This window comes from Pseudorasbora parva, chromosome 17 (assembly GCF_024679245.1).
Source record: "Pseudorasbora parva isolate DD20220531a chromosome 17, ASM2467924v1, whole genome shotgun sequence".
In the NCBI taxonomy this organism is placed as follows: Eukaryota; Metazoa; Chordata; class Actinopteri; order Cypriniformes; family Gobionidae; genus Pseudorasbora; species Pseudorasbora parva.
The window spans coordinates 759,739-787,102 of NC_090188.1; the positions used below are offsets into that span (position 1 = coordinate 759,739).

The window sequence follows — 27,364 nt, forward strand, 5'->3', positions numbered from 1 at the left end:
CACTAGTACTCATTCGTTAGACACTAGTACTCATTCGTTAGACACTAGTACTCGTTCGTTAGACACTAGTACTCGTTCGTTAGACACTAGTACTCGTTCGTTAGACACTAGTACTCGTTCGTTAGACACTAGTACTCGTTCGTTAGACACTAGTACTCGTTCGTTAGACACTAGTACTCGTTCGTTAGACACTAGTACTCGTTCGTTAGACACTAGTACTCGTTCGTTAGACACTAGTACTCGTTCGTTAGACACTAGTACTCATTCATTAGACACTAGTACTCGTTCATTAGACACTAGTCCTCGTTCCTTAGACACTAGTACTCATTCATTAGACACTAGTACTCATTCATTAGACACTAGTACTCATTCATTAGACACTAGTACTCATTCATTAGACACTAGTACTCATTCATTAGACACTAGTACTCGTTCATTAGACACTAGTACTCGTTCATTAGACACTAGTACTCGTTCGTTAGACACTAGTACTCGTTCGTTAGACACTAGTACTCATTCGTTAGACACTAGTACTCATTCGTTAGACACTAGTACTCATTCAATAGACACTAGTACTCATTCATTAGACACTAGTACTCATTCATTAGACACTAGTACTCATTCATTAGACACTAGTACTCATTCATTAGACACTAGTACTCGTTCATTAGACACTAGTCCTCATTCCTTAGACACTAGTACTCGTTCATTAGACACTAGTACTCATTCATTAGACACTAGTCCTCATTCATTAGACACTAGTCCTCATTCATTAGACACTAGTCCTCATTCATTAGACACTAGTACTCATTCATTAGACACTAGTACTCATTCATTAGACACTAGTACTCATTCATTAGACACTAGTCCTCATTCATTAGACACTAGTCCTCATTTATTAGACACTAGTACTCATTCATTAGACACTAGTCCTCATTCATTAGACACTAGTACTCATTCATTAGACACTAGTACTCATTCATTAGACACTAGTACTCATTCATTAGACACTAGTCCTCATTCATTAGACACTAGTACTCATTCATTAGACACTAGTACTCATTCATTAGACACTAGTACTCGTTCATTAGACACTAGTCCTCATTCCTTAGACACTAGTACTCGTTCATTAGACACTAGTCCTCATTCCTTAGACACTAGTACTCGTTCATTAGACACTAGTATTCATTCATTAGACACTAGTCCTCATTCATTAGACACTAGTCCTCATTCATTAGACACTAGTACTCATTCATTAGACACTAGAACTCGTTCAATATATACTAGTATCTTTTTAAATTATAACTAGTAACATTTCTTATCTTATTGTAGAGCCACTGTAGAGTTCAATTAAAACTAATATTAAATAATAACTTCTAGTATATTTTACTAGTATTTAAAAAATAAGTACTAGTAGCTTGAAAATAGATACTAGTTCCTTTTAAGGATTAAATGTTAAAACTTTTTTTTACTATGCTTGCCATAATCTGGCCTATATCAACATAGAACAAAATAGTCATGAAATGAATGTCACAATGCAGTCATCTGATGGTGTTTGTTAAATCGTGTGTGTTTCAGCTGGTATCTAACATGGGTCGTCCATGCGCTCGAGGCTCTTTATGCGCTGAAGCTCTGCAGGTAATACACACACACACACACACACACACACACACACACACACACACACACACACACACACACACACACACACACACACACACACACACACTCCTGATATGTCACAAAAACAAGCACACACACACACACACACACACACACACACACACGTTAGGTTTTTGTGAATTGAGGGGACTTTCCATAGGCGCAATGGATTTTACACTGTACAAACTGTATATTCTATCCCCTTACACTGCCCCTAAACCTACCCATCTCACACACACACACACACACACACACACACACACACACACACACACACACACACACACACACACCCTGCCCTAAACCATCACAGGAAACATTCTGCATTTTTACATTTTCAAAAAAACATAATTTAGTATGTTTATAAACCCATTTACACATTGTGGGGACTGCTGGCTGCTGATCTCAGGTTTATATTATATTATATTTGGTCCCCACAATGTAATATAAACAAGCACACACACACACAGAGCCTCTCTCATGCCGTTAAAAAGCTGCCTCTCTTTTTTTTAAATGCAATGTTGTGTAAACTTTTATAGCTCTAATCAAAATATAAGAAGTCAGTTTTCATTCTTCTGACTGGAATCATTGGAACATTTAGTAACTCATACATGATGCACACAGTGAAAGAGTCAGAGTTAGTATGAAGAACATGCACACATCTGTTGATCGGCACTGCCACCCTGTGGCAGAAAACATGCAGCATCTTTAAGATTGTGTGTGTGTGTGTGTGTGTGTGTGTGTGTGTGTGTGTGTGCAGTGATAAAGGCATTGACAACACGTCCACTCGTCTGCTGTGGTTTGCTCAGACCTTCTTGTTTGGTCTGGCGTCTCTTGGTCTTCTAATCAAATATAAACCTGAAGGCCGGTCCAAGCGTCAGTGAAGAAAACCTTTCCCATCCGGATCCTCGAATCCCAGAGGAAACTCCAGTCGTACTCTCACATCGCAGGCCTTTCACATGATCAGCATTACATCTTCTACAATGCACTTCAGTCAGGACCACTTTGAGAATTACATTTATGGATAATCTTTGATTTGGCAAAAGGCTTAGGCTCAAAGATGCTCGAGCTGCCATACTAGACAGCTCGAGATACATCCTTCACTGCAAAAAATGCTCTTCTTCCTCAGTATTTTTGTCTTGTTTCTAGTCCAAATCTAAAAATTCTTAGAACAAGAAGTATTTACTAGACAAGCAAAAGTAATTGTCTTGTTTTGGGAAAAAATAACTCAAAATGAAGAGAGTTTTTGCTTAAAATAAGATAAATAATCTGCCAATGGGGTGAGAAAAATAATCTTAATTCAAACAGAAAACAAGATTATTTTTCTCACCCCATTGGCAGATTATTTATCTTATTTTAAGCAAAAACTCTCTTCATTTTGAGTTATTTTTTCCCAAAACAAGACAATTACTTTTGCTTGTCTAGTAAATGTTTCTTAATGTAAGAATTTTTAGATATTTTGACTAGGAACAAGACAAAAATACTAAGAAAAGCATTTTTTGCAGTGTACAACAGTAATAAAATAATGCTTTGACATAAAAAATGAATTTACATTTGATACTTAAGTACTTTGAAAACAAATACTTCTGTACTTTTACTCCAGTAAAAATCTCTTTTTACAACTTTCACTTGTAACGGAGTAATATTTGACCATTAGTGCTGTTACTCTTACTCCAGTAATGAAGTTAAACCTCAAGTAAACCTGATATTTTAAAGTGTTTCAGTTTTTAGAGTGCATGCTCTGCTGTAGTTATGAGAGGGGATTATTAGAAATTAATATATTAATTATTCAGGTTAAACTTTTTAGCATTTGAATAATGCTGGATCATCTCAATATAAGTGGACTTAAAGCATGTGATGGATTTTCCGTCCTCCAGCGAGGGTTTCTCCAGCTCTGCTTTAGGTTGGATATTTTGGGGCCGTAGATTCATAAGCCTTCATATGAGGAGGAGCTGCTGTGTTCAATCTCTTTGAGTTTTTACATTTTTATGGTTTACAGATGTGTTTTAACGGCTGCTCTTGTTAAAGAGATGGGAAATAAACTGATTTGAAACGTTTCTTTTTGTCATGTGTTATTCCACACAAAGTCTCTTCGTAAAACTGGGAAACATCTGCTCAGGAACTCAACCACGACACACACTGCAAAAAAACAGTTTTGCTCTTTTTATTTAGTATTTTTTTCTTGTTTCCAGTACAAATATCTAACCATTCTTTAATCAAGATTAATTTACTAGATAAGTAAAATGACAAGATATATTTGCTTGCATTCTGGGGAAAAAAAATCTAAATTAAGTTTTTGTTTAAAGCAAAATTAAGCAGAATGATCTGCCAATGGGGTGAGAAAATGTATCCTATTTCTGTGCGGAAAAAAGATTTCAATCAGAAACCAGGTTATTTTTCTCACCCCATTGACAGATCATTTTGCCTGTTTTAAGCAAAAACTCACTTTTAAATTATTTTTAAGAAAACAAGGAAAATATCTTATGTTTTACTTATCTAGTAAATGTATCTTGATTTAAGAATTTTTAGATATTTAGATTAGAAACCAGAAAGAATTACTAAGAAGAGCCTTTTTTTTTGCAGCGTAAACATCACTGCCAGATGATCAGGTAAAAGAGGACAAATATTTAAATGTTATGATGTTTCTACTGAATCTCTCTAGCGCCACCTACTGTCCAAATTTGCACTCTCATTGACCATAAGGTCAACTTTTCTGGTAACACTTTACAATAAGGTTTCATTTGTCAACATTATTTAATTTATTAAAGGGATAGTTCAGCCATAAATGAGCCTGTGATGTTCATCTGCTGGGCGTCAGAGATGTAGGTGTGTTTGTTTCTTCAGGAGAACACAACATAAGATTTTTAACTCAGCCGTTGCTCGTATAATGCGTGTCTATGGGGTGTATTTCTATGAGAGTAAAACACACACAGACATACGAACTCATATTAAACCCTGCGGCTCGTGACGACACACTGATGTCTTAAGACACCAAACGATCGCTTATTAAATATTTCTATGATCGCTCTGAGTAAGGTCATTATACCGGCTATTTATGTAGATTCCTCATTCGACGAGCCACACAGGCACGAATGAGGCATCTACATAAATATATCTACATAAACTGTTCGTGTTCGTTCACAGTGCAATAACTAATGCTAACGAATACAATTTTTAATTTTAATAATGTTTTTGTAAAAGTTGAAATAAACATGAGCAAAGATGAATAAATGCTGTACACTGCAAAACATGCTTTTCTTACTTAGTATTTTTGTCTGGTTTTAAGTCCAAATATTAAAAAATTCTTACATTAAGAAGCATTTACTACATAAGCTAAATGTTTTGTCTTGTTTTGGGGAAAATAACTCTAAATGAAGAGAGTTTTTGCTTAAAATAAGATAAATAATCTGCCAATGGGGTGAGAGAAATAATCTTGTTTTCTGTTTGAATTAAGATTATTTTTCTCACCCCATTGGCAGATTATTTATCTTATTTTAAGCAAAAACTCTCTTCATTCTCAGTTATTTTTCCCAAAACAAGACAATTACTTTTGCTTGTCTAGTAAATGTTTCTTAATGTAGGAATGTTTAGATATTTAGACGAGAAACAAGACAAAAATACTGAGTAAGAAAAGCGTTTTTTGCAGTGTACGTTCTGCGTGGCATTTCACACCCACCCAAAAGATTGAAAATGTTTCTGAGTCTCTTCTGCTCATCAAAGCTGCATTTATTTGATCAAAACTACATTCATGAGGTTTATTAATAAAGTTATGTACAGCTCAACCCACTTTCCATCTGCAGGACACCCCATAATAATCCACTCATTCATTCAGTGTGGAAGGACTGATGTGAATGAGTGTGTGTGTGTGTGTGTGTGTGTGTGAGAGAGAGAGAGAGAGAGAGAGAGAGAGAGAGAGTGTGTGAGAAAGAATGTGTGTGTGTGTGAGTGTGAGTGTGTGTTTGCACGTGAGTGTTTGTGCGCATAAGAGTGTGTGTGAGTGTGTGTGTGTGTGTGTGAGAGAGAGAGAGAGTGAGAGTGTGTGAGAAAGAATGTGAGTGTGAGTGTGTGTTTGCACGTGAGTGTGTGTGTGCGCATAAGAGTGTGTGAGTGCGTGTGAGTGTGTGTGTGTCTGTGTGTGTGTGAGAGAGAGAGAGAGAGAGAGAGAGAGAGTGTGTGAGAGAATGTGTGTGTGAGTGTGAGTGTATGTTTGCACATGAGTGTGTGTGTGCGCATAAGAATGTGTGTGGGTCCGTGTGAGAGAGAGAGAGAGTGAGATTGTGTGAGAAAGAATGTGTGTGTGAGTGTGAGTGTGTGTTTGCACGTGAGTGTGTGTGTGCACATAAGAGTGTGTGTGAGTGTGTGTGCGTGTGTGTGTGTGTGTGTGTGAGAGAGTGAGAGTGTGTGAGAGAGAATGTGTGTGTGAGTGTGAGTGTGTGTTTGCACGTGAGTGTGTGTGTGCACATAAGAGTGTGTGTGAGTGTGTGAGTGCGTGTGTGTGTGTGTGTGTGAGAGAGAGAGTGAGAGTGTGTGAGAGAGAATGTGTGTGTGTGTGAGTGTGTTCAGTGTGTGTTTGCACGTGAGAGTGTGCGTGCGTGCGCGTAAGAGTGTGTGTGAGTGTGCGTGCGTGCGCGTGTGTGTGTGAGTCGATCACCGCTCCAGCCAGCGCAGTGATGGATATCGGTCTGACAGTGTCCGCCTCAGCTGTGAGTTCTGACTCTTATCCCTCATTTCAACGACACACTCGACCTGTGAGCACAATCACATCAGAACATCTCAAACACACTCAAACACACTCATACAAACTCATACACACTCATACACAATCAAACACAATCATACACAAACACTCTAACACACACACACTCATACACACTCATACAGTATGCACCTATCAGATAATCTACAAACCCTGAGTGTCCTTATTAATATGTGCATCTGTATAAGATGATAATACCATGGTGCTTAATATGAATATATATATATATATAATATCAGGGCCTGACCTGTGCTTTGAAGAGCTCTGCTTTATCACTGTAGCGTCTGTGGCAAACGTCCAGCAACCTGAGACAGAGAAACCGAGTGTGTGTTAGTGTGTGTTAGTGCAGTTTCCTTCATGTCCTCAGTTAATCAGAGGTTCAGGCGTGTCTGTAGAAACACGAGATCACTGAACATCCACAGCTGCAAAAAATGCTCTTCTGACTCAGTCAAATCAAGATGCATTTACTAGATAAGTTTTCTTGTTTTCTGGGGAAAAATATCTAAATGAAGAGAGTTTTTGCTTAAAACAGGCAAAATGATCTGCCAATGGGGTGAGAAAAATAATCTGATTTCTGATTGGGACGGAAACAAGAAACAAGATTTCAATCAGAATATCTTCTGTCGTTTTACTGATCTAGTAAATGCATCTTGATTTAAGAATTTTTAGATATTTAGACTGGAAACGAGACAGACGGACTGAGGAAGAAGAGCATTTTCTGCAGTGAGGAGTGTGAACAGACAGATAATGGATGGGTCAGCATCAGCACATTTAAATGTTATCTTAAGTGTAAAATGTTTTTGACTATGTAGTATATATTTTATGTTGTGATGTTTTTTTTGATGAATGTTTTCCTAATATTGCATGTATTAGTTAGTGCTACTGAAATGTATTTGTAATGTTTTAATATTGTGTGCACCTGCCCGGGGACTGCAGATGGAAACTAGCATTAGCTAATTCTGGTAAAAAAACTTTTGTACATTGTCCGTGACAAATAAACTAAATCAATAAATAAATAAAGCTGCTGTGTTTGTATGTGTGTGTCCTCACCTGACGTCTTCTCTGGCCAGCAGGTCCAGTAGTTTGGCCATTTCTCCAGGCCAATCGCCCAGCTGGACCGTAAAGCGACCGACTCTATCATCCAGAACCAGAGCTCGCTCCACACACTGCAGAACCAGGTCCAGTTCCATGTTTGCACTGCTCACCACCACCGCCACCCTAGAGAACGAACACACAGACACACACACACACACACACACACACACACACACACACACACACACACACACACACACACACACACACACACACACACACACACACACACACGCCACAATCTAATGTTTAAAACTGTTCAAATGCGTAGTACTGAAACTATTGGAATTGTTGCACTGCAAAAAATGCTCTTCTTCCTCAGTATTTCTGTCTTGTTTCTAGTCTAAATATCTAAATATTCTTTAAAAAAGAAGTATGTACTAGACAAGCAAAAGTAATTGTCTTGTTTTGCTGAAAATAAACTCTAAATGAAGAGAGTTTTTGCTTAAAATAAGATAAATAATCTGCCAATGGGGTGAGAAAAATAATCTTGTTTTCTGTTTGAATTAAGATTATTTTTCTCACCCCATTGGCAGATTATTTATCTTATTTTAAGCAAAAACTCTCTTCATTTAGAGTTTATTTTCAACAAAACAAGACAACATTTCTTATGTTGTTTTACTGATCTAGTAAATGCATTTTGATTCAAAATAAAATAAAAAAGTAAATAAATAAATTGACTCCGTGACAGTCTGCTCATGACTCCGAAACGTTCGTCGCAGACTTAAGACTCAAGGCGATTTTTTTTGGGTGCAAACCTACTTTTGAGAACTAGTCCTAGGTTTTTCGCCCAATTGGAACCAAACCAGTGCAGAAAGATTCTCTGGAGTCTGATTGACAATAATTATCAAAAAAGTCTACATTTTGATTTACGATGTGACTGGACTCACATTTGTAATGTTTAAAACTATTTAGGGGTTTAAAGACACATAGCACTGAAACTATTGGAATTTCCAAGGATCAACATTCGCCCCTAAAAGTGTTCGGGCAGACCAGACCGTCAGTCCTAGAGACTCGAGACTTTGAGGGATGGTAGAACCCTCCTCGCCTACACCGACACCAAATCTCGTCCCAATTGGCCTGACGGGGCTTTGGATCCTGATTGTCAATAATTATCAAAAAAGTTGTACTTTCGATTCACGATTTGTGACGGGACTCACATTTGATGTTGGCGTGGCCACTTTTACTAAAACGACTATCCTTCTTGAATAGAATAAGATAATTTCAACAAACTTGGTACATCTCTGTACGGGTTCGGTCTGTGATCATGTGAAAAAGGATGCGGTGACTGGCCACTTGCTGGTGCTATAAACATGAAAAGAGCTATAGCTATGATACAGTCAGTCCAATTGACTTGTAAAACGGCATGTGGTGTCTTTGTCCAAAGTGGCGCGATTGTCTATAAGCACATCTACACATGTTGAAAAACACGGCCACCGTGAGCCAATGAAGTTTGAACGGCCATCAGACAAGGTTAACGAAGGCTGATCGGAACAAAACTTACTAAGCCTGTTTGACTCGTGGCCCTGGAAAACCTGTGAGAAATTCAAAAGAAATAGGCCTTTGGGGGTCGCCTCCACGTTTTTCACATGCTTAAAAAGATTGAATATCACGCAATTTTTTACACATGTCCTACCATATGGTAGAACTCCTCATTCTGGGCAACTTTGCCTCTAGGACCGCTGGTGTCAATCGAACCATTTGTTAAATATTGGAGATTTTTTTCAAAAACCTACTTTTGTGAAATAGTCCTAGGTTTTTGGCTCCACCTCGATAACTGTTAAAAAGCTTAAAAATAAATGTATTCAATTTATAAATTGCCCATATTGGCTGTAAATGGACTTTTCCCATCTATGATCTAAGTGTTCACATGCTTGCTAAATAAAGCGCCATATCTTTTTACGCATATGCTTAAAGTTCTTGAACCCCGTTATCACTGCTTGCAGCTATAATTCCAATTTAAGCTTTATCAGGGTATAATTTTGTACAGCTTTATACAGACCATCATCTTCTTCCTCAGTGTTTCTGTCCTGTTTTCCAGCACAAATATATAAACATTCTTAAATTAAGAAACACAATGACTGAAGATATTAAGATACATTTATCAAAATGAAGTGAGTTTATGCTTAAAACCAGAACAAATATTTGCCAATGGAGTCAGAAAAATTTTATTAATTAAAAGGGAGAAAACTTTATGTTTTTGGCCCCTTGGATAAATGCATCCAGTAAATGTATCTTGATTCATGAAACTTTAGATATTTGTCCTGGAAAACAGGATAATATTTTTTCCAGCTTCTCTTAAATGTGTAAGACTCTTGTATTTCTGTTGTTTCCCTTATATTAAAGCAGTAAGGCATTGCACTGTCAACTAACATGAACAAACAATGTATAATTGCATTTTTACAAGATAAATAAATGCTGCTAAAATACATTACTCATTGTTAGTTAGCTTATGGATTACATTATGTTAACAAACGAGATCTTGTTGTAAGTGTTACCTTCTAATTTATCAATAATAATTCAAATTAACAGTGTATTCTAGTAATATACACTGCAAAAAATGCTCTTTTTTTTCTTGTTTCCAGTCCAAATATCTAAAAATTCTTAAATCGAGATGCATTTACTACATAAGTTAAATGACATAAGATTTTTTTTCTAGTATAAATGTCAAAATGAAGTGAGTGTTTGCTTAAAACAAGCAAAATTATCTCCCAATGGGGTGAGAAAAATAATCGTATTTCTGTTCGGAAACAAGAAACAAGATTTCAATCAGAAACGAGATTATTTTTCTCACCCCATTGGCAGATCATTTTGTTTGTTTGAAGTAAAAACTCTTATATTTAAAAAAAAATATCTTATGTCATTTTACTTATCTAAGTAAATGCATTTTGATTTAAGAATTTTTAGATACTTAAAAGACAAAAAGTAAGTTGAGCATTTTTTGCAGTTGTGTGCAGCTGGGTGCATTAATATCAGCTTATGCATTCACAGTTTAGAGTTTGTTTTCTGAAAAAGATTCACTTTAGTAGAGCGCTTAAATGAGTTCAGTAAACCAGCTCGTCTTTACGGACTGAATGTGATGAAATCCTCAGCTAACTGGCTTATCACAGAGAGTGTCCATGTGGACCCCGAGCCCGTTAGGATGCTGATAAATTGAGTGAGGGGCTTTAAACACCTTTTGCCTTTAAGTTCTGGCAGTTGTCCAGTTAAGATAGCGGCCAAACCCATGGCTCCTTCTGTGTCTACGGTCGAACGCTCGAACTCCTGAAACCTCAACATGGCCACCAGAGCATCCGCCTCCCTTTGAGAAAGAAGACATGCTCAGGTTATTGATATGGATAGACATGAACCCCGAAGCACATTGGAACAGTCTTCAGCCAGCTACACTGTAAAAAATGCTCTTCTTATTCAGTATTTGTTTTGTTTTGTTTCCAGTCCAAATTTCTAAATATTCTTAAATCAAGATCGATTACTAGACAAGTAAAATGACATAACATATGTTTTCTTGTTTTCTAGGGGAAAAATATCAAAATGAAGTGAGTTTTTGCTTGATCTGCCAATGGGGTGAGAAAAATAATCTTATTTCTGTTCGGGACGGAAACAAGTAACAAGATTTCAATCAGAAATCAGATTATTTTTCTCACCCCATTGGCAGATCATTTTGCCTGTTTTTCAGCAAAAAATCACTTCATTTTTTATTTAATTTTCAATAAAACAAGAAAAAATATCTTATGCATTTTTACTGATCTAGTAAATGCATCTTGATTTACAAATATTTAGATATTTAGACTGGAAACAATACAAAATGACTAAGTAAGAAGAGTATTTTTGCAGTGTATGAGTTAAGTGCAGTTGTAGTAGTAATCCTCCCTGGTAGGGGGCAGTATTAACTTTGGTTAAGCTTGGATAAATGGATAGAAGTAGAGGTGATTGAGAGTTGGTTTGTGTGCATGTTATACTGCAAAAAATGCTTTTCTTACTTAGGATTTTTGTCTTGTTTCGGGTCCAAACATTCTTAAAACAAGAAGTATTTACTAGACAAGCAAAAGCAATTTTCTTGTTTTGGGAAAAAAGTTTTTTTGCTTAAGATAAATAATCTGCCAATGGGGTGAGAAAAATAATCTTAATTCAAACAGAAAACAAGATTATTTTTCTCACCCCATTGGCAGATTATTTATCTTATTTTAAGCAAAAACTCTCTTCATTTTGAGTTATTTTTCCCCAAAACAAGACAATTACTTTTGCTTGTCTAGTAAATACTTCTTGTTTTAAGAATTTTTAGATGTTTGGACTAGAAACAAGACAGAAATACTGAGTAAGAAAAGCATTTTTTGCAGTGAATTTACTGAAACTCCATACGTCAAACTCCACTCCTCACAACCTGACGGTCCATTATCAACACAACTTCAAGATACCTGACAGAAATAACTTTGTCCACCAGTTTCTTGGCCAGCTGAAAGGTGTGTGTTCCCAGAGAGTGATCCACCAAATCTGTGTGATCAGCAAAAGACAGAGTGATCAGAACCGGATCGGAACCGGATCAGAACCGGATCGGAACCGGATCAGAAACGTTTGCATGAGATGGACTTTACCTCTGTAAAGCTTCTTGTTGGGGTTGCAGTAAAGATCTTTAATGGGCGAATCCGATTTGAGCGACTGCAGGAGAAGAGGAAACTCCTCTGGTTCGACACCCTGTTAGAAACACAAGGAATATTGCAGTGTTTATTATAAATTATTCATCATTATTGTGTTAATAATCTTGAGTCAGAATAACTTAATCTCTGCTCTGATGATGAGGGCGGGGCCACCTGTCACTCACATGAGATCAGCCAATAGCAAACCACAGCCATCCAATCAATTCACCACGGACACAATCAAGCCCCGCCCACATTTGTTCTTGTTTGCATTTCATTCGATATACGGCACAATAGAGGAGAAAAGACCAGCACAACTTCCCTTTAATGCTCATAATCATGCACTTTAAAAGCTAAAACTAGGTATGCACAATATATCGGCTGCCATATCAGTATGAGCCGATATATGTTCATTTTTAAGGTTATCAGTCCAATAAGAAAATTTGGACAATATAGTAAAGCCGATAAATAATGAATACATTAACATTTTAATATTGGTTACATCAAATTATAATGAGAACATTATAATTGTGTGTTTGGGACATGGCTTTTTAATGTTGAGTCTTTTGTTTTTGTAATCAGGCTTTTAAAAATTATATAAAAATTTTGGATTTAGATTTATCGGCCAATATATCAGTTATCGGCTTTTAAACATAAAGAATTATACACTTTAGAATAATGTTCATTTAGTTAACATAAACTAATAATGAACTGCACTTATAAAGCATTTATTTATCTTTGTTAACGTTCATTTTAAAATGTACTAATACATTATTAAAATATTGTTAACATGAGTTAATGCACCATGAACTAACATGAACAAAGCTGGATTTTTATTAACTCACATTAGCAAAGATGAACTAATACAGTAACAAATGCACTGCTCATGGTTAGTTCATGCACTGTAAAAAAAATATTTAAAAAAATAAGTTATCTGGTTGCCTTAACATTTTGATTTCATTGAAATATTTTTTTTTAGTTAATACAATTAACATTTTATGAGAATCGACAACCTTTATTAAAAATTTTGTAAGTAAATTAAAGTAAATGCATTCTTGATTTAAGAATATTTGGATATTTGGACTGGAAACAATTAAAAAAATACTAAAGAAGATGAGCATTTTTGCAGTGTACTCTTATTTATTGTGCTTAAAAGCACAAAATGAAAAGTAAACTAAAACCACAGTGATTGTGTGAAGCGTTCACAGATCAGGAGGATATTTTTGACGCATATGCATGAGTTAATCCAGCTTTAACCCAGTGCCGCGTGAATCCTATATACGTGAAACCAACGTGAAGATTATATAATTTCCTGTAAAAGATCAATAAAGTATCAATCAACCGGAGCTGCATTGCAAAAAATGCTCTTCTTACTCAGTATTTTTGTCTTGTTTCCAGTCTAAAAATATTCTTAAATCAAGATGCATTTACTACATCAGTAAATCGACATAAGGTATTTTTCTTGTTTTGTTGAAAATCAAATCAAAATGAAGAGAGTTTTAGGCAAAAATAATCTTGTTTCTGATTGAAATCTTTTTCTTGTAACAGAAATAAGAATATTTTTCTCACCCCATTGGCAGATCATTTTGCCTGTTTTAAGCACTTCATTTGGATATTTGTCATTTTACTGATCTAGTAAATGCATCTTGATTTAAGAAGATTTTAATATTTGGACTGGAAACAAGAAAAAAATACTAAAGAAGATGAGCATTTTGTGCAGTGTACTCTTATCGGTATCAGCCAAAACTGTCAAAAACTAATGAAATGGTAAAAGCACAAAATGAGAAGTAAACTAAAACCACAGTGATTGTGTGAAGCGTTCACAGATCAGGAGGATATTTTTGACGCATATGCATGAGTTAATCCAGCTTTAACCCAGTGCAGCGTGAAACTGGAGCTGAAATTGGCTGTGATTTGACTCACTATGACAGCGATGCGAGGGTTCAGGTGTTTGATGGCGGCGGCGATTCCTGCCAGAAGGCCACAGTGGCCGCCCGCGGGCACGATAACGGCGTCCATCTTAGGCACCTGCTCATAGATCTCCAGACCCACAGTGCCCAGGCCTGCCAGATACACCGCGCTATCATCCCTGAGGACAGAGAGAGAGAGATCATCACACCTGTCCGCTCACACACGCCAAACAAAGGCAAACGTCTGCTCGTTATCTGACACTTGCTATAATAATAGAGCAGTAATTGAGTGCAGCCACTGTTGCCTTTGGCTTGCACTGCAAAAAATGCTTTTCTTACTCAGTCATTTTGTCTTGTTTCCAGTCTAAATATCTAACAATTCTTAAATCAAGATGCATTTACTGTACAAGTAAAACGACGAGATATTTTTCCTTGTTTTGTTGATAATAACTTCAACTTCTTCAACTTTATTCATTTATATAGCACACAGACATAACCAATATATACTCGCCTAAAGGATTATTAGGAACAGCTGTTCAATTTCTCATTAATGAAATCATCTAATCAGCCAATCACATGGCAGTTCTTCAGTGCATTTAGGGGTGTGGTCCTGGTCAAGACAATCTCCTGAACTCCAAACTGAATGTCAGAATGGGAAAGAAAGGTGATTTAAGCCGTTTTGAACGTGGCATGGTTGTTGGTGCCAGACGGGCCGGTCTGAGTATTTCACAATCTGCTCAGTTACTGGGATTTACACACACAACCATTTCTAGGGTTTACAAAGAATGGTGTGAAAAGGGAAGAGCATCCAGTCTGCAGCAGTCCTGTGGGAGAAAATGCCTTGTTGATGCTCGAGGTCAGAGGAGAATGGGCCGACTGATTCAAGCTGATAGAAGAGCAACTTTGACTGAAATAACCACTCGTTACAACCGAGGTATGCAGCAAAGCATTTGTGAAGCCACAACACACACAACCTTGAGGCGGATGGGCTACAACAGCAGAAGACCCCACCGGGGACCACTCATCTCCACTACAAATAGGAAAAAGAGGCGACAATTGGCACAAGCTCACCAAAATTGGACAGTTGAAGACTGGAAAAATGTTGCCTGGTCTGATGAGTCTCGATTTCTGTTGAGACATTCAGATGGCAGAGTCAGAATTTGTCGTAAACAGAATGAGAACATGGATCCATCATGCCTTGTTCCCACTGTGCAGGCTGGTGGTGGTGGTGTAATGGTGTGGGGGATGTTTTCTTGGCACACTTTAGGCCCCTTAGTGCCAATTGGGCATCGTTTAAATGCCACGGCCTACCTGAGCATTGTTTCTGACCATGTCCATCCCTTTATGACCACCATGTGCCCATCCTCTGATGGCTACTTCCAGCAGGATAATGCACCATGTCACAAAGCTCCAATCATTTCAGATTGGTTTCTTGAACATGCCAATGAGTTGACTGTACTAAAATGGCCGCCACAGTCCCCAGATCTCAACCCAACAGAGCATCTTTGGGATGTGGTGGAACGGGAGCTTCGTGCCCTGGATGTGCATCCCACAAATCTCCATCAACTGCAAGATGCTCTCCTATCAATATGGGCCGACATTTCTAAAGAATGCTTTCAGCAGCTTGATGATCAACGCCACGGAGAATTAAGGCAGTTCTGAAGGAGAAAGGGTCAAACACAGCATTAGTGTGTGCTCCTAATAATCCTTTTGTATATCAAACCAATTAATACAAAGGAATTTGAAACAAATAAAGAATAAAATAGAATACATAAGACAAGACAAATAAAGATAAAATGAAATAGTTTCTTAATACATTTATTATATTCTAGCTCTAAACATGGGCTATCCTCAACAAACACTAAATTAAAAATATACGTTTTTAACGGAGACTTGAAACCTAAAGTTGAAGCCTGCCGAATCTGCAATGGTAGACTGTTCCACAGTTTAGGGGCGATGGCCATGAAAGCTCTATCGCCCCTAGATTTATTTGAGGAGCGGGAACTGCCAGTAAAAGTCTATCTCCTGATCTCAAAGACCTGACTGGGGTACGGGGTAATGATGTTGTTAAAAGCTTTAATTGTACAATCAATTCTATACTGGAAGCCAGTGAAGAGTGGATAATACTGGAGTTATGTGTTCTCTAGTTTTTGATCTGCCGCATTCTGCACTAATTTTAGACGAGATTCTTTACTTATCCCAACATACAGAGAGTTGCAATAGTCCAGTCTTGAGGTGATACATGCATGTACTATGACCTGTGGGTCTTTAGTATTAAGATAAGTAAAATCAAATAAAATCAAAATAAATTTTTGCTTAAAACAGGCAAAATGCTCTGCCAATGGGGTGAGAAAAACAAAGTTATTTCAATCAGAAACAAGATTATTTTTCTCGCCCCATTGGCAGATCATTTTGCCTGTTTTAAGCAAAAATTTATTTAGATTTTATTTTTAACAAAACAAGAAAAAATATCTTCTGTCGTTTCACTGATCTAGTAAATGCATCTTGATTTAAGAATTGTTAGATATTTAGACTGGAAACAAGACAAAATGACTGAGTAAGAAGAGCATTTTCTGCAGTGTAATGAAGGGTTATGTTCCGGACTCACTCCTCCAGACACAGGTATCCGTTCTCTTTGGCCAGATGGCGAGCGTGGTTGATGGAGTCTGGAGCCGTGCTGCCGTAGGAGATGACCATGGCCCCGTAATCCCGGAACATTCGCAGCCGCGGAGGAGAGCTGTAGGCCGGCATAATGACGAACACTGGGATCCTCAGCTCCACGGCATGATAGGCCACAGCCATAGAGAAGCTGCAGTCGGTGGCCACGATCACACCCTTCCTCTGCTGATCCTGCACAACAAACATAACATACAGTACACCGCAAAATATGCTCTTCTTACTTACTCGTTTCTAGTCAAAATATCTAAAAAGTATTTACTAGATCAGTAAAACAACAAAAGATTTTTTCTTGTTTTGTTGAAAATAAAATCTAAATGAAGTGAGTTTTTGCTTAAAACAGGCAAAATGATCTGCCAATGGGGTGAGGAGAATAATCTGATTTCTGATTGAAATCTTGTTTCTTGTTTCCGAACAGAAATAAGATTATTTTTCTCACCCCATAGGCAGATTATTTATCTTATTTTAAGCAAAAACTCTCTTCATTTTGAGTTATTTTCCCCAAAACAAGACAATTACTTTTGCTTGTCTAGTAAATACTTCTTGTATTAAGAATTTTTAGATGTTTGGACTAGAAACAAGACAGAAATACTGAGTAAGAAGAGCATTTTTGCAGTGTATCTTTATCATTGATATTAAAGGTGACCTGTTTGAGTGAGGACAGCAGGCACAGCACTCCTCTCTCCTTCACAGATCCAGTGTAATGGAGAAGCTCTTTCTTCAGATAAATCTCCATTCCGTACTGTTTGGACAATCTAGAGTACTGAGGGCAGAACACACACGATTATGGGCTGGAGAAGAGTTTAAATATCTAAATATTCTTAAATCAAGATGCATTTACTAGATCAAAACATCAAACGTAAGATATTTTTTTTAAATAAATAAATAAAATCCAAATTAAGTGAGTTTTTTGCTAAATGATCTGCCAATGGGGTGAGAAAAATAATAGAAATAAGATTATTTTTCTCACCCCATTGGCAGATCATTTTGCCTGTTTTAAGCAAAAACTCACTTCATTTTAACAAAACAAGAAAAAATATCTCATGTCGTTTTACTGATCTAGTAAATGCATCTTGATTTAAGAATTGTTAGATATTTAGACGAGAAACAAGACAAAAATACTGAGTTAGAAGAGCATTTTTGCAGTGTTGACCAATTGTGGTGTTGTTTGTAATTCTAGCGAATGCTTCTCATTTTTAGGAGGCCATAAAACCAAACTGCCCGAGGCTGAGGAATCATAAATACACACAGCGCATTAAACAGCAGATCCACTCCAACTTCCTCCATGTTCAGAGATTTAATTCCTGCAAAACTCAATATCTGTCTCTGCTGTTGATGAGTTTAATCAGACGCAGATGTTTGAGTCTCATCACACTGCAAAAAACGCTTTTCTTCCTCAGTATTTTTGTCTTGTTTCTAGTCTAAATATCTAAACATTCTTTAAAAAAGAAGTATGTACTAGACAAGTAAAAGTAATTGTCTTGTTTTGGGGAAAATAACTCAAAATGAAGAGAGTTTTTGCTTAAAATAAGATAAATAATCTGCCAATGGGGTGAGAAAAAAAATCTTAATTCAAACAGAAAACAAGATTATTTTTCTCACCCCATTGGCAGATTATTTATCTTATTTTAAGATAAAACTTACTTTTTAGGTATTTTTTCCCCAAAACAAGACAATTACTTTTGCTTGTCTAGTAAATACTTCTTGTTTTAAGAATGTTTAGATGTTTGGACTAGAAACAAGACAAAAATACTGAGTAAGAAAAGCGTTTTTTGCAGTGAACACTGCAAAAACAAACAAACATTTTTTTCCTCCACAAATATCTAAATATTCTTAAAGGGATAGTTCAGCCATAAATGAGCCTGTGATGTTCATCTGCTGGGCGTCAGAGATGTAGGTGTGTGTGTTTCTTCAGGAAAACAAACGAAGATTTTTAACTCAGCCGTTGCTCGTATAATGCATGTCAATGGGGTTTATTTCTATGAGAGTAAAAAACACACAGACATACGAATCCATATTAAACCCTGCGGCTCGCGGAGACACACTGATGTCTTAAGACACCAAACGATCGCTTTCTGCCAGAAACACAACAGTATTTGTGTTATTTTTACCTCATATCAGACGAATCTCATCTAGTGTTCCCAACGCCATTACTTCAGTCGAAGAAATCAAAATACCACCACGATTCTAGATATATTTACATAGATTCCTCACTTGACCGATTCACACAGACACTAATGAGGCATCTATGTAAATAGTGTAGATGATGTAGATGAATATGTAAATGATCCTGCCGGTATGACTTTATTTGGGCGAAAGTAATGTCGCTGGGATTGCTAGATGAGATTCGTCTGATATGAGGTAAAAATAACACAAATACTGTGGTAATAAATTTGTGTTCTCCTGAAGAAGCAAACACACCTACATCTCGGACGCCCTGCAGATAAACATCACAGGCTCATTTATGGCTGAACTATCCCTTTAAATCAAGACATATTTACTGGAAAAGAGAAATGACTGAAGATATTAAGACTTGTTTACTAAAAACATCTGCTAATGGGGTCAAAAATATATATATAATTCAAAAGGAAAACAAGTTTATTTTTCTGACTCCATTGGCTAATATTTTTGTTCTTGTTTTAAGCTCAAAATGTTCATTAATCAAGATTTACACTGCAAAAAATGCTCTTCTTACTCAGTAATTTTATCTTGTTTCTAGTCTAAATATCTATTAATTCTTAATTTGCCTGTTTTAAGCAAAAACTCTCTTCATTTTGATATTTTTCCCCAGGAAAAAACAAAAAATGTAATTTTACTGATCTAGTAAATGCATCTTGATTTAAGAATATTTAGATATTTGGACTGGAAACAAGAAAAAATACGAAATAAGAAGAGCATTTTTTTTTTTACCGTGTAATATCCTCAGTCATTTCTCTTCTCCATTTTGATGTAATGTTTAGATATTTAGACACAGACTGAGGAAGAAGACTGATTGTTGGCCTGTCATGTTCTGTAGCGTTTTGGCGTACCGTGCAGGGTGTTTTCTGAATCGCGGACTGCTGTAGTTTTAATGCGGCGGCGCTGATGTCCTCGAAGCGCAGATGATCCGGAGCAGCTTTGGGCGCTGACTTCCCCTCACTGCCTTTCTTCACGGAAGGCTTCGGTGTGGTCATCAACTGGACCTGCGGTGGTTCTGAGACGGTGGTCTCGAAGACCTTCACATCTCCATTGAGGTATTCCTCGGCTCCAAAGTCTTTCAGGCGTTCTGGGCAGATGAGTGTTGAGCGGCGACCCAGTCGGCCATTCCCGAGCTGGGCATCTTTAGGGCAGGATCTGGTGTGGAAAGAAGAGTCGGTTCTGGAGGAGCCACGCCGCTGCTCGGCACTGTTGGAGAACACATGAAGAGGTCATAAACCAAGACACACTGCAGAACATGCTCTTCGTACTTAAGGGATAGTTCACCCAAAAAGGAAAATATGATGTTTATCTGCTGACCCCAGGGTATCAACATATAGGTGTGTGTGTTTCTTCAGGAGAACACTAATGAAGATTTTTAACTCAACCGTTGCTGTGTGTCGGTCATATAAGGATGTGAATGGGGAACAATTCTATGAGAGCAAAATAAAACATGCTTAGACAACACACACTGCTCACACTGCTGCTCGTGACGACACACTGATGTCTGAAGACACGAACCGATCGGTTTCTGAGAGAAACACAACAGTATTTATGTTATTTTTACCTCATATCCCGTCGAGTCTCATCAAGTTTTCCCATCGGCAGTAACTTCCGTCTAGTGAGGTCAAGCTGGTGCGATCATAGATATACATATATAGAATACTCATTAGTGCCTGCGCAGATAGATCAAATGAGGGATCTACATAGTATATGTCTATGATCGCACCAACTTGACCTCACCTAACGGAAGTTACTGCCGATGGGAAAACTTGATAAGTCTCGTCAGGATATGAGGTAAAAATAACATAAATACTGTTGTGTTTCTCTCAGAAACCGATCGGTTCGTGTCTTAGCACAGTGGTTCCCAAACTTGTCCTGGGGACCCCAACCAGTGCACATTTAGTGCGCACTACCTCATCTAACACACCTGATTCAACTTATTAGCTTATTAGTAGAGACTGCAAGACTTGAATTAGGTGTGTCTAATGAGGGAGACTTACAAAATGTGCAGTGGTGAGGGGTCCCCAGGACAGGTTTGGGAACCACTGTCTTAACAAACCAATGTGTCGAGCAGCAGTGTGAGCAGTGTGTGTGTGTGTGTGTGTGTGTGTGTGTGTGTGTGTGTGTGTGTGTGTGTGTGTGTGTGTTGTCTAAGCATGTTTGTTTTGCTCTCATAGAATTGTTCCCCATTCACATCATTATATGACCGACACACAGCAGCGGTTGAGTTAAAAATCTTCATCTGTCTTCTCCTGAAGAAACACACACACCGACATGTTGATGCCCTGGGGGTCAGCAGATCAACATCTAATTTTTTATTTTTGGGTGAACTATCCCTTTGGTAATTTTGTGTAATTATTATTTTGTCTCTTAGTGTATTTGATACACCAGGGCCCGGTTTTACAAACGGTTTAATCCGGATAAAATTGATCCGGATTTAGTAATCCTTTCTGTGCGGTCCGTGATCACGTAATCCAGCTTACTTTTGGAGCCAGTTTTTTAAAGCGACATCGGATTGGATCAATCTGATCCGGATAGGAACCTTTCAGGATCACCATATCTGGATAACCAGTGCTCAAACAGGATAAGAAATCACAATGTAGAACGAATGAGACCTACAACACAAACACTGGACACTGAGGAGATTTATAATGAGTATAGATGTAGAGATGTACTGTAATCATTGCATGCATACCTAATAAATATTCTAAAACTAATATATTTTTGATTGTGATGAATATATATATCAATTAGTGACAGAATAAAATGTATTGTTTTTGGTCAAGGCCAAACTCTTTCCACTCTGCTGTGAAAGGATGAATACGTTAAAGCCTTCCTACTGTAGCCTGACGGATGAACAAATCAAATGAAAGCCTCATGAATAAAGAGGATATCTTGTAAGATACTGCATTTATAGTATTATTTGATACATTTTTAAAGTTTTCATTACATTTTGGGCCTGAAATCCACGCTGAATCCACCCTTCTGATGGGATCAGTTTAATCCAGATTTTTTGGATCAAAATGATACAAATCCTTTAAAAAAGTTCTGAAAAACCCAAACTAAAGGTTTGATCCGGATCAAAACCAAGATTGGATTACGTGATCTAATTCGATTATGTAATCCGTTTTTTCTTTTGCAAAACACATTTTCAAGATTTGATCCAATCTGTTATCCAAAATCCTAGTGGATTACTTTTGAAAAAATGGGCCCTGGCTTTAATGGCGTATGATATAGTGATAATATGAAGAAAAACTACTAGTTCTATTCAGAGGCAAAAATATGCTGCAGATGCTGATATTAATGGGAAATTCAGATGCTTTTTTCTTGTTTTCTGCGGAATAATACCAAAGTGAGTTTTTGCTTAAAACAGGCAAAATGATCTGCCAATGGGGTGAGAAAAATAATCTGATTTCTGATTGGGACGGAAACAAGAAATGATTTCAATCAGAAATCAGATTATTTTTCTCACCCCATTGGCAGATCATTTTGCCTGTTTTTCAGCAAAAGATTAGATTAGATTCACTTTATTGTCATTAAACAAGTACAGGTACAAGGCAACGAAATGCAGTTTAGGTCTAACCAGAAGTGCAATAGTAGAAATTGCAGTATTTACAGTGGTTGAATGGTTATGTACTGATATAAATAGAGATGGTTATTGCTATAAACAGATTATACAGGTTAATATGTACTATATAAATATAATATACAGATAACTATTACTGTAAACAGAATTTACAGGTGAATATGTACTATGATCATAGAATCAATGTGTACAATAAGTTATATTAAGATGAGCAGTGTAGCAACGGATGATATAGTGCAAATGAGTAAAGGCAGATGTGAGGGGGAGCGGAGAGATATATCCTAATGGGATATATTAGGCAGCAAGTGAACATTTCGTCCTCAGAGTTGATGTGTGTGAAGCAGGAGAAATGGGCAAGCGTAAGGATTTGAGCGAGTTTGGCCAGATTGTGACGGCTAGACGACTGGGTCAGAGCATCTCCAAAACTGCAGCTCTTGTGGGCTGTTCCCGGTCTGCAGTGGTCAGTATCTATCAAAAGTGCTCCAAGGAAGGACCAGTGGAGAACCGGCCACAGGGTCATGGCCAAGGCTCATTGATGACCGTGGGGAGCGAAGGCTGGCCCGTGGGGTCCGATCAAACAGACCAGCTACTGGAGCTCAAACTGCTCCAGAAGTTAATGCTGGTTCTGATAGAAAGCTGTCAGAATACACAGAGCAGCTCAGTTTGAGGCGTATGGGGCTTAGGTCAACTTAGGTTTCTGGTGGCTGTGGCTCTTCCAGCAGGATAATGCTCCTGACACAAAGCACAAATGCTTCAGGAATGGTTTGAGGAGCACAACGACCAGTTTGAGGCGTCGACTCGGCCTCCAGATTCCCCAGATCTCAATCCAATCGAGCATCTGTGAGATGAGCTGAACAAACAAGCCCGAAGTCCGAACTTACAGGACTAAAAGGATCTGCAGCTAACATCTTGGTGCCAGATACCACAGCACACCTTCTAGTGGAGTCCATCAGAGACGGGTCAGGGGGACCAACAATATTAGGAAGGTACTCATAATGTTTTGCCATTAAACGGCCTATATAAAGAAGACATATGACAGGAGTTCTTCTGTTCCACTTGTGCAGTGTAAATTTGGTATTAGTGGTCATTATTTATTCATTATCTGGTTGTGTGTCCAGTGCTGAAGGCTATTAATATCTGCTGTGTTCTGCAGGTTTGACCTTTCACCTCATTCTTACGTCACAGTGTCTAATACAGCCTCTCTCTGATTAACCCTAAAGCCTACAGGCATGCATAATACGCACATTTATAAGACATATAAATGATATTTGCACACAAACTTTCTGCTGTCAAATCTGCACTGATATTATCAACTAAAAGTAAGAATAACTTTTGAGAAGAATTGTCAAATATGATAATCAAGCCTTTGAGGAAGGTTTATTAGTTCATCTCTCAATCATTATTGTATTGTATTATATGTTTTGAAACTACAGATTATAAAACTAAGCATTTAAATATCATATTAGTAGGACATATTATTGGCAGATATTGATATTTATATACATTTTATGCACTGTAACAAGCATCAGAATTATATTAATATCAGCATCTGCTTGCCTATGAATAAAACTGAGCAGTTTTTCCTCCATATTCTCACGATATCATGAGGCATGAAAGCGCATTTAAGAATTTTTGGTTTAATAAACTGTTTCAATTCAAACAATTCGATATTATTTCATATGTCAGGCTTTACAGGGTTAATGTCATGCTCTAACTGAGGTTTACTTAATTATCCAGACATCATTTATTAGAAGAATCATGAGAATCAAATATGATCATCAGGCTTTTGAGGAAGGTTTATTATTTCATCTCTCAATCATCATTGCGTTATATGATCATAATAAAACCCAGCATTTAAATATCATATTAGTAAGACATATTATTGGCAGATATTGACATTGATATTTTATGTAAGTATCTGCCTCTGAATAAAACTGAGCAGCTTTTCCTCCATGTTCTCACTATATCGGACAAAAATACATTTTTCAATTCAAACAATATTTCATATGTCAGGCTTTACAGGGTTAATGTCATGCTCTAATAACTCTGGATGTTCTCAGCTGTTTACCGTGGCAGGAAGAGGAGGATGAAAGAGAGGAAGAGTCTGCACTCTAAAAAATGCTGGGTTAAAAACAACCCAAGTTGGGTTGGAAATGGACAAACCCAGAAATTGGATTGTTTGAACCCTAGTAAATGGACCCATTCAAACAACCCAAATCCTGGGTTTGTCCATTTTCAACCCAACTTGGATTGTTTTACTCAGCATTTTTTAGAGTGTGAGGAGGATGTACACTAATGCCTGGAAGAGCGACTGGAAAGTGACGTTTTTTCGCAGAGATTTGGGAATGGAGGGATGGCTTACGGACGAGGAAAGCTTTGCTGGTTCTACAGGAGAAGGACTGGGAGATTTGGAAGCGGGTTTAGGATCATCTCCAGCCTCTGAGAGTTTGTTCTGGTGTCTCTGTTTGGATGTTTTAACCGCGATGGGAAGGAGACGCTACACTTTAAAAAATGTTTTTTTTAACCCAATGTTGGGTCAAATTAACCCAGCAATTGGGTTGTTTTAACCCAGCGATTGAGTTGGATTAATCCTGCGGTTGGGTTAAATATTTGCTTAAGACAACCCAATTAATGGGTTAAAACAACCCAATTGCTGGGTTAGAATATTTTGACTCAACATTGGGTTGTTTTTTACCCAGAATTTTTTAGAGTGTACATGGTATCTAAATTCATCCACACCCGTCCCAAAACTATCACATCTCTTAGACTCAAGAGGGAATTATTACACTCTAAAGAATGCTGGGTTAAAAACAACTCAAGTTGAGTTCAAAATGGACAAACCCAGAAATTGGGTTGTTTGAATGGGTCCATTAACTGTGGGTTCAAACAACCCAATTCCTGGGTTTGTCAATTTTCAACCCAACTTGAGTTGTTTTAAAAAATCAACCCGAAGTTGGGTCAAATATAGACAAACCCAGCAGTTGGGTTGTTTTAACCCAGCGATTGGGTTGTCTTAAGCAAATATTTAACCCGACCACAGGGTTAAAACAACCCAGTTGCTGGGTTAGTCCATATTTAACCCAACATTGGGTTCAAATAACCCATGTTTTAGAGTGTAGGTGTCGGAGACACTCTAAGGGATTCAGATTTACACGCTACGCTGTCCCACCTCTGCCAGAACGGATCATATTCCTCGCTGTCATTTAAGCCTCTCCGTGTCTCTTGTGGCTGCAAGCCGTCATTCACAAAGTTTGCAAAAAACTGCGCTGCAAAATTCATCCTCAGGTTGAAACGCCGAGCTGCGCAGATGCTCTCTGATGTGTGTGTATCTATCCAACAGTATTGTCCTCTTTCTCAGTCGTCCTACAGGACATTAGCTTACAGCTCAGGGTAATTTAAGGAGGGATTACCATTACTCCTCCAGGACTCCACCTCCAGCTCTATTCCTGTTTCAGACCTGCTCTAAACCCGCCTCTCACGTGGTATAATAAGACAGTCTAACCGGATAGATGAGGGCTTAATGCTTCCTAGAGAATAATGTCCTCAGACTCTCATCCAGAAGAAAGTGTCCCCTATAGGACCTCAATCTCTGACCTCTAGGACAGGCTAAATCCTCTTCAGAGGAGATCACAGATCATTCTCTGACTTCACCCTCATCGTTTATGGTGCTCCTGACTTTATAAAACTCAAAGTGAGTTTGGATGTGAAACAAATTATAGGGTATATAAACCAAGGGTGCTAGGTGTGTTTCTATGTTTTTGCTTAGGTGTTCTGTGTGGTTAGTTACTATGGTCTTTATAAGGTGTTCTGCATTGTCGTTAGTGTTGTTGGGGTGTTCTGTGTGGCTAGGTTGTTGCTAGAGTGTTCTGAGTAGTTGCTATGGTGTTTATAAGGTGTAATGTTGCTAAGGTGTTGCTAAGGTGTTCTGTGTGGTTACTATGTTGTTGTGAATGTGTTCTGTGTGGCTAGGATGTTGCTAGATTGTTCTGAATAGTTTCTAGGGTGTTCATAAGGTGTTCTGTGTGGTTAGTTACTATGGTGTTGATAAGGTCTTCTGTGTAGTCGCTAGTGTTGCTGCGGTGTTCTGTGTGGCTAGGGTGTTGCTAGGGTGTTCTGAGTAGTTTCTAGGGTGTTGATAAGGGGTTCTGTGTGGTTGTTTGGGTGTTCTGAGTAGTTTCTAGGGTGTTGATAAGGGGTTCTGTGTGGTCGTTAATGTTGTTTGGGTGTTCTGTGTAGTTGCTAGAGTGTTGTTGGGGTGTTCTGTGTGGCTAGGTTCTTGCTAAAGGGTTCTGAGTAGTTGCTAGGGTGTTAATAAGGTGTGAGGTTGCTAGGGTGTTGCCATGGTGTTCTGTGTGGTTACTATGGTGTTGCAAATGTGTTCTGTGTGGTTACTATGGTGTTGCAAAGGTGTTCTTTGTAGTTTTTAGGGTGTTGATAAGGTCTTCTGTGTAGTTGTTAGTCTTGCTGGGGTGTTCTGTGTGGCTAGGGTGTTGCTAGGGTGTTCTGAGTATTTTCTAGGGTGTTGATAAGGTGTTTCTGTGTGGTCATTAGTGTTGTTTGGGTGTTTTGCATTGTCGTTAGTGTTGTTGGGGTGTTCTGTGTAGCTAGGGTGTTACTAAAGTGTTCTGAGTAGTTGTTAGGGTGTTGATAAGGTGTGAGGTTGCTAGGGTGTTGCTAAGGTGTTCTCTTTGGTTACTATGGTGTTGCTTAGGTGTTCTGTGTGGTTACTTTGGTGTTGCAATGGTGTTCTTTGTAGTTTTTAGGGTGTTGATAAGGTGTTCTGCATTGTCGTTAGTGTTGTTGGGGTGTTCTGTGTAGCTAGGGTGTTACTAGAGTGTTCTGAGTAGTTGCTGGTTGTTGATAAAGT

The 27,364-nt window shown here is 37.9% G+C and overlaps 2 protein-coding genes across 2 annotated transcripts in view; one reads left to right on the forward strand and one right to left on the reverse strand.

Moving 5' to 3' along the window:
- Window positions 1-2,866, forward strand: part of tmem254 (transmembrane protein 254) — a 6,805-nt gene extending 3,939 nt beyond the window's left edge. The window contains exons 3-4 of the mRNA XM_067421473.1: window positions 1,579-1,638; window positions 2,423-2,866. Of these exons, the coding sequence (XP_067277574.1) occupies window positions 1,579-1,638; window positions 2,423-2,546 (184 nt within the window). The 3' untranslated portion in view covers window positions 2,547-2,866. The remainder of the gene's footprint in view (window positions 1-1,578; window positions 1,639-2,422) is intronic.
- Window positions 2,867-5,773: 2,907 nt separating this feature from the next.
- Window positions 5,774-25,836, reverse strand: LOC137045430 (L-threonine ammonia-lyase). Its single transcript, XM_067422043.1, has 11 exons — window positions 25,667-25,836; window positions 19,763-20,117; window positions 17,380-17,496; window positions 16,666-16,907; window positions 14,071-14,236; window positions 12,106-12,205; window positions 11,929-12,004; window positions 10,689-10,814; window positions 7,469-7,636; window positions 6,666-6,723; window positions 5,774-6,408 (listed from the first exon to the last, which is right to left on the reverse strand). Exons 1-11 carry the CDS (start codon window positions 25,774-25,776, stop codon window positions 6,310-6,312), a joined length of 1,617 nt encoding a protein of 538 aa, XP_067278144.1. The 5' UTR covers window positions 25,777-25,836; the 3' UTR covers window positions 5,774-6,309.
- Window positions 25,837-27,364: the final 1,528 nt, after the last annotated feature.

Bases quoted from the DNA above. Each gene is read 5' to 3' on its own strand.
- LOC137045430 (XM_067422043.1), bottom strand. From the start codon at position 25,776: ATGAATTTTGCAGCGCAGTTTTTTGCAAACTTTGTGAATGACGGCTTG. The intron at 20,118-25,666 runs GTGGGACAGCGT...GTTCTCCAACAG, and splicing joins TATGATCCGTTCTGGCAGAG to TGCCGAGCAGCGGCGTGGCT. The intron at 7,637-10,688 runs GTGTTTAAAGCC...TTCGTTCTCTAG, and splicing joins CCAGAACTTAAAGGCAAAAG to GGTGGCGGTGGTGGTGAGCA.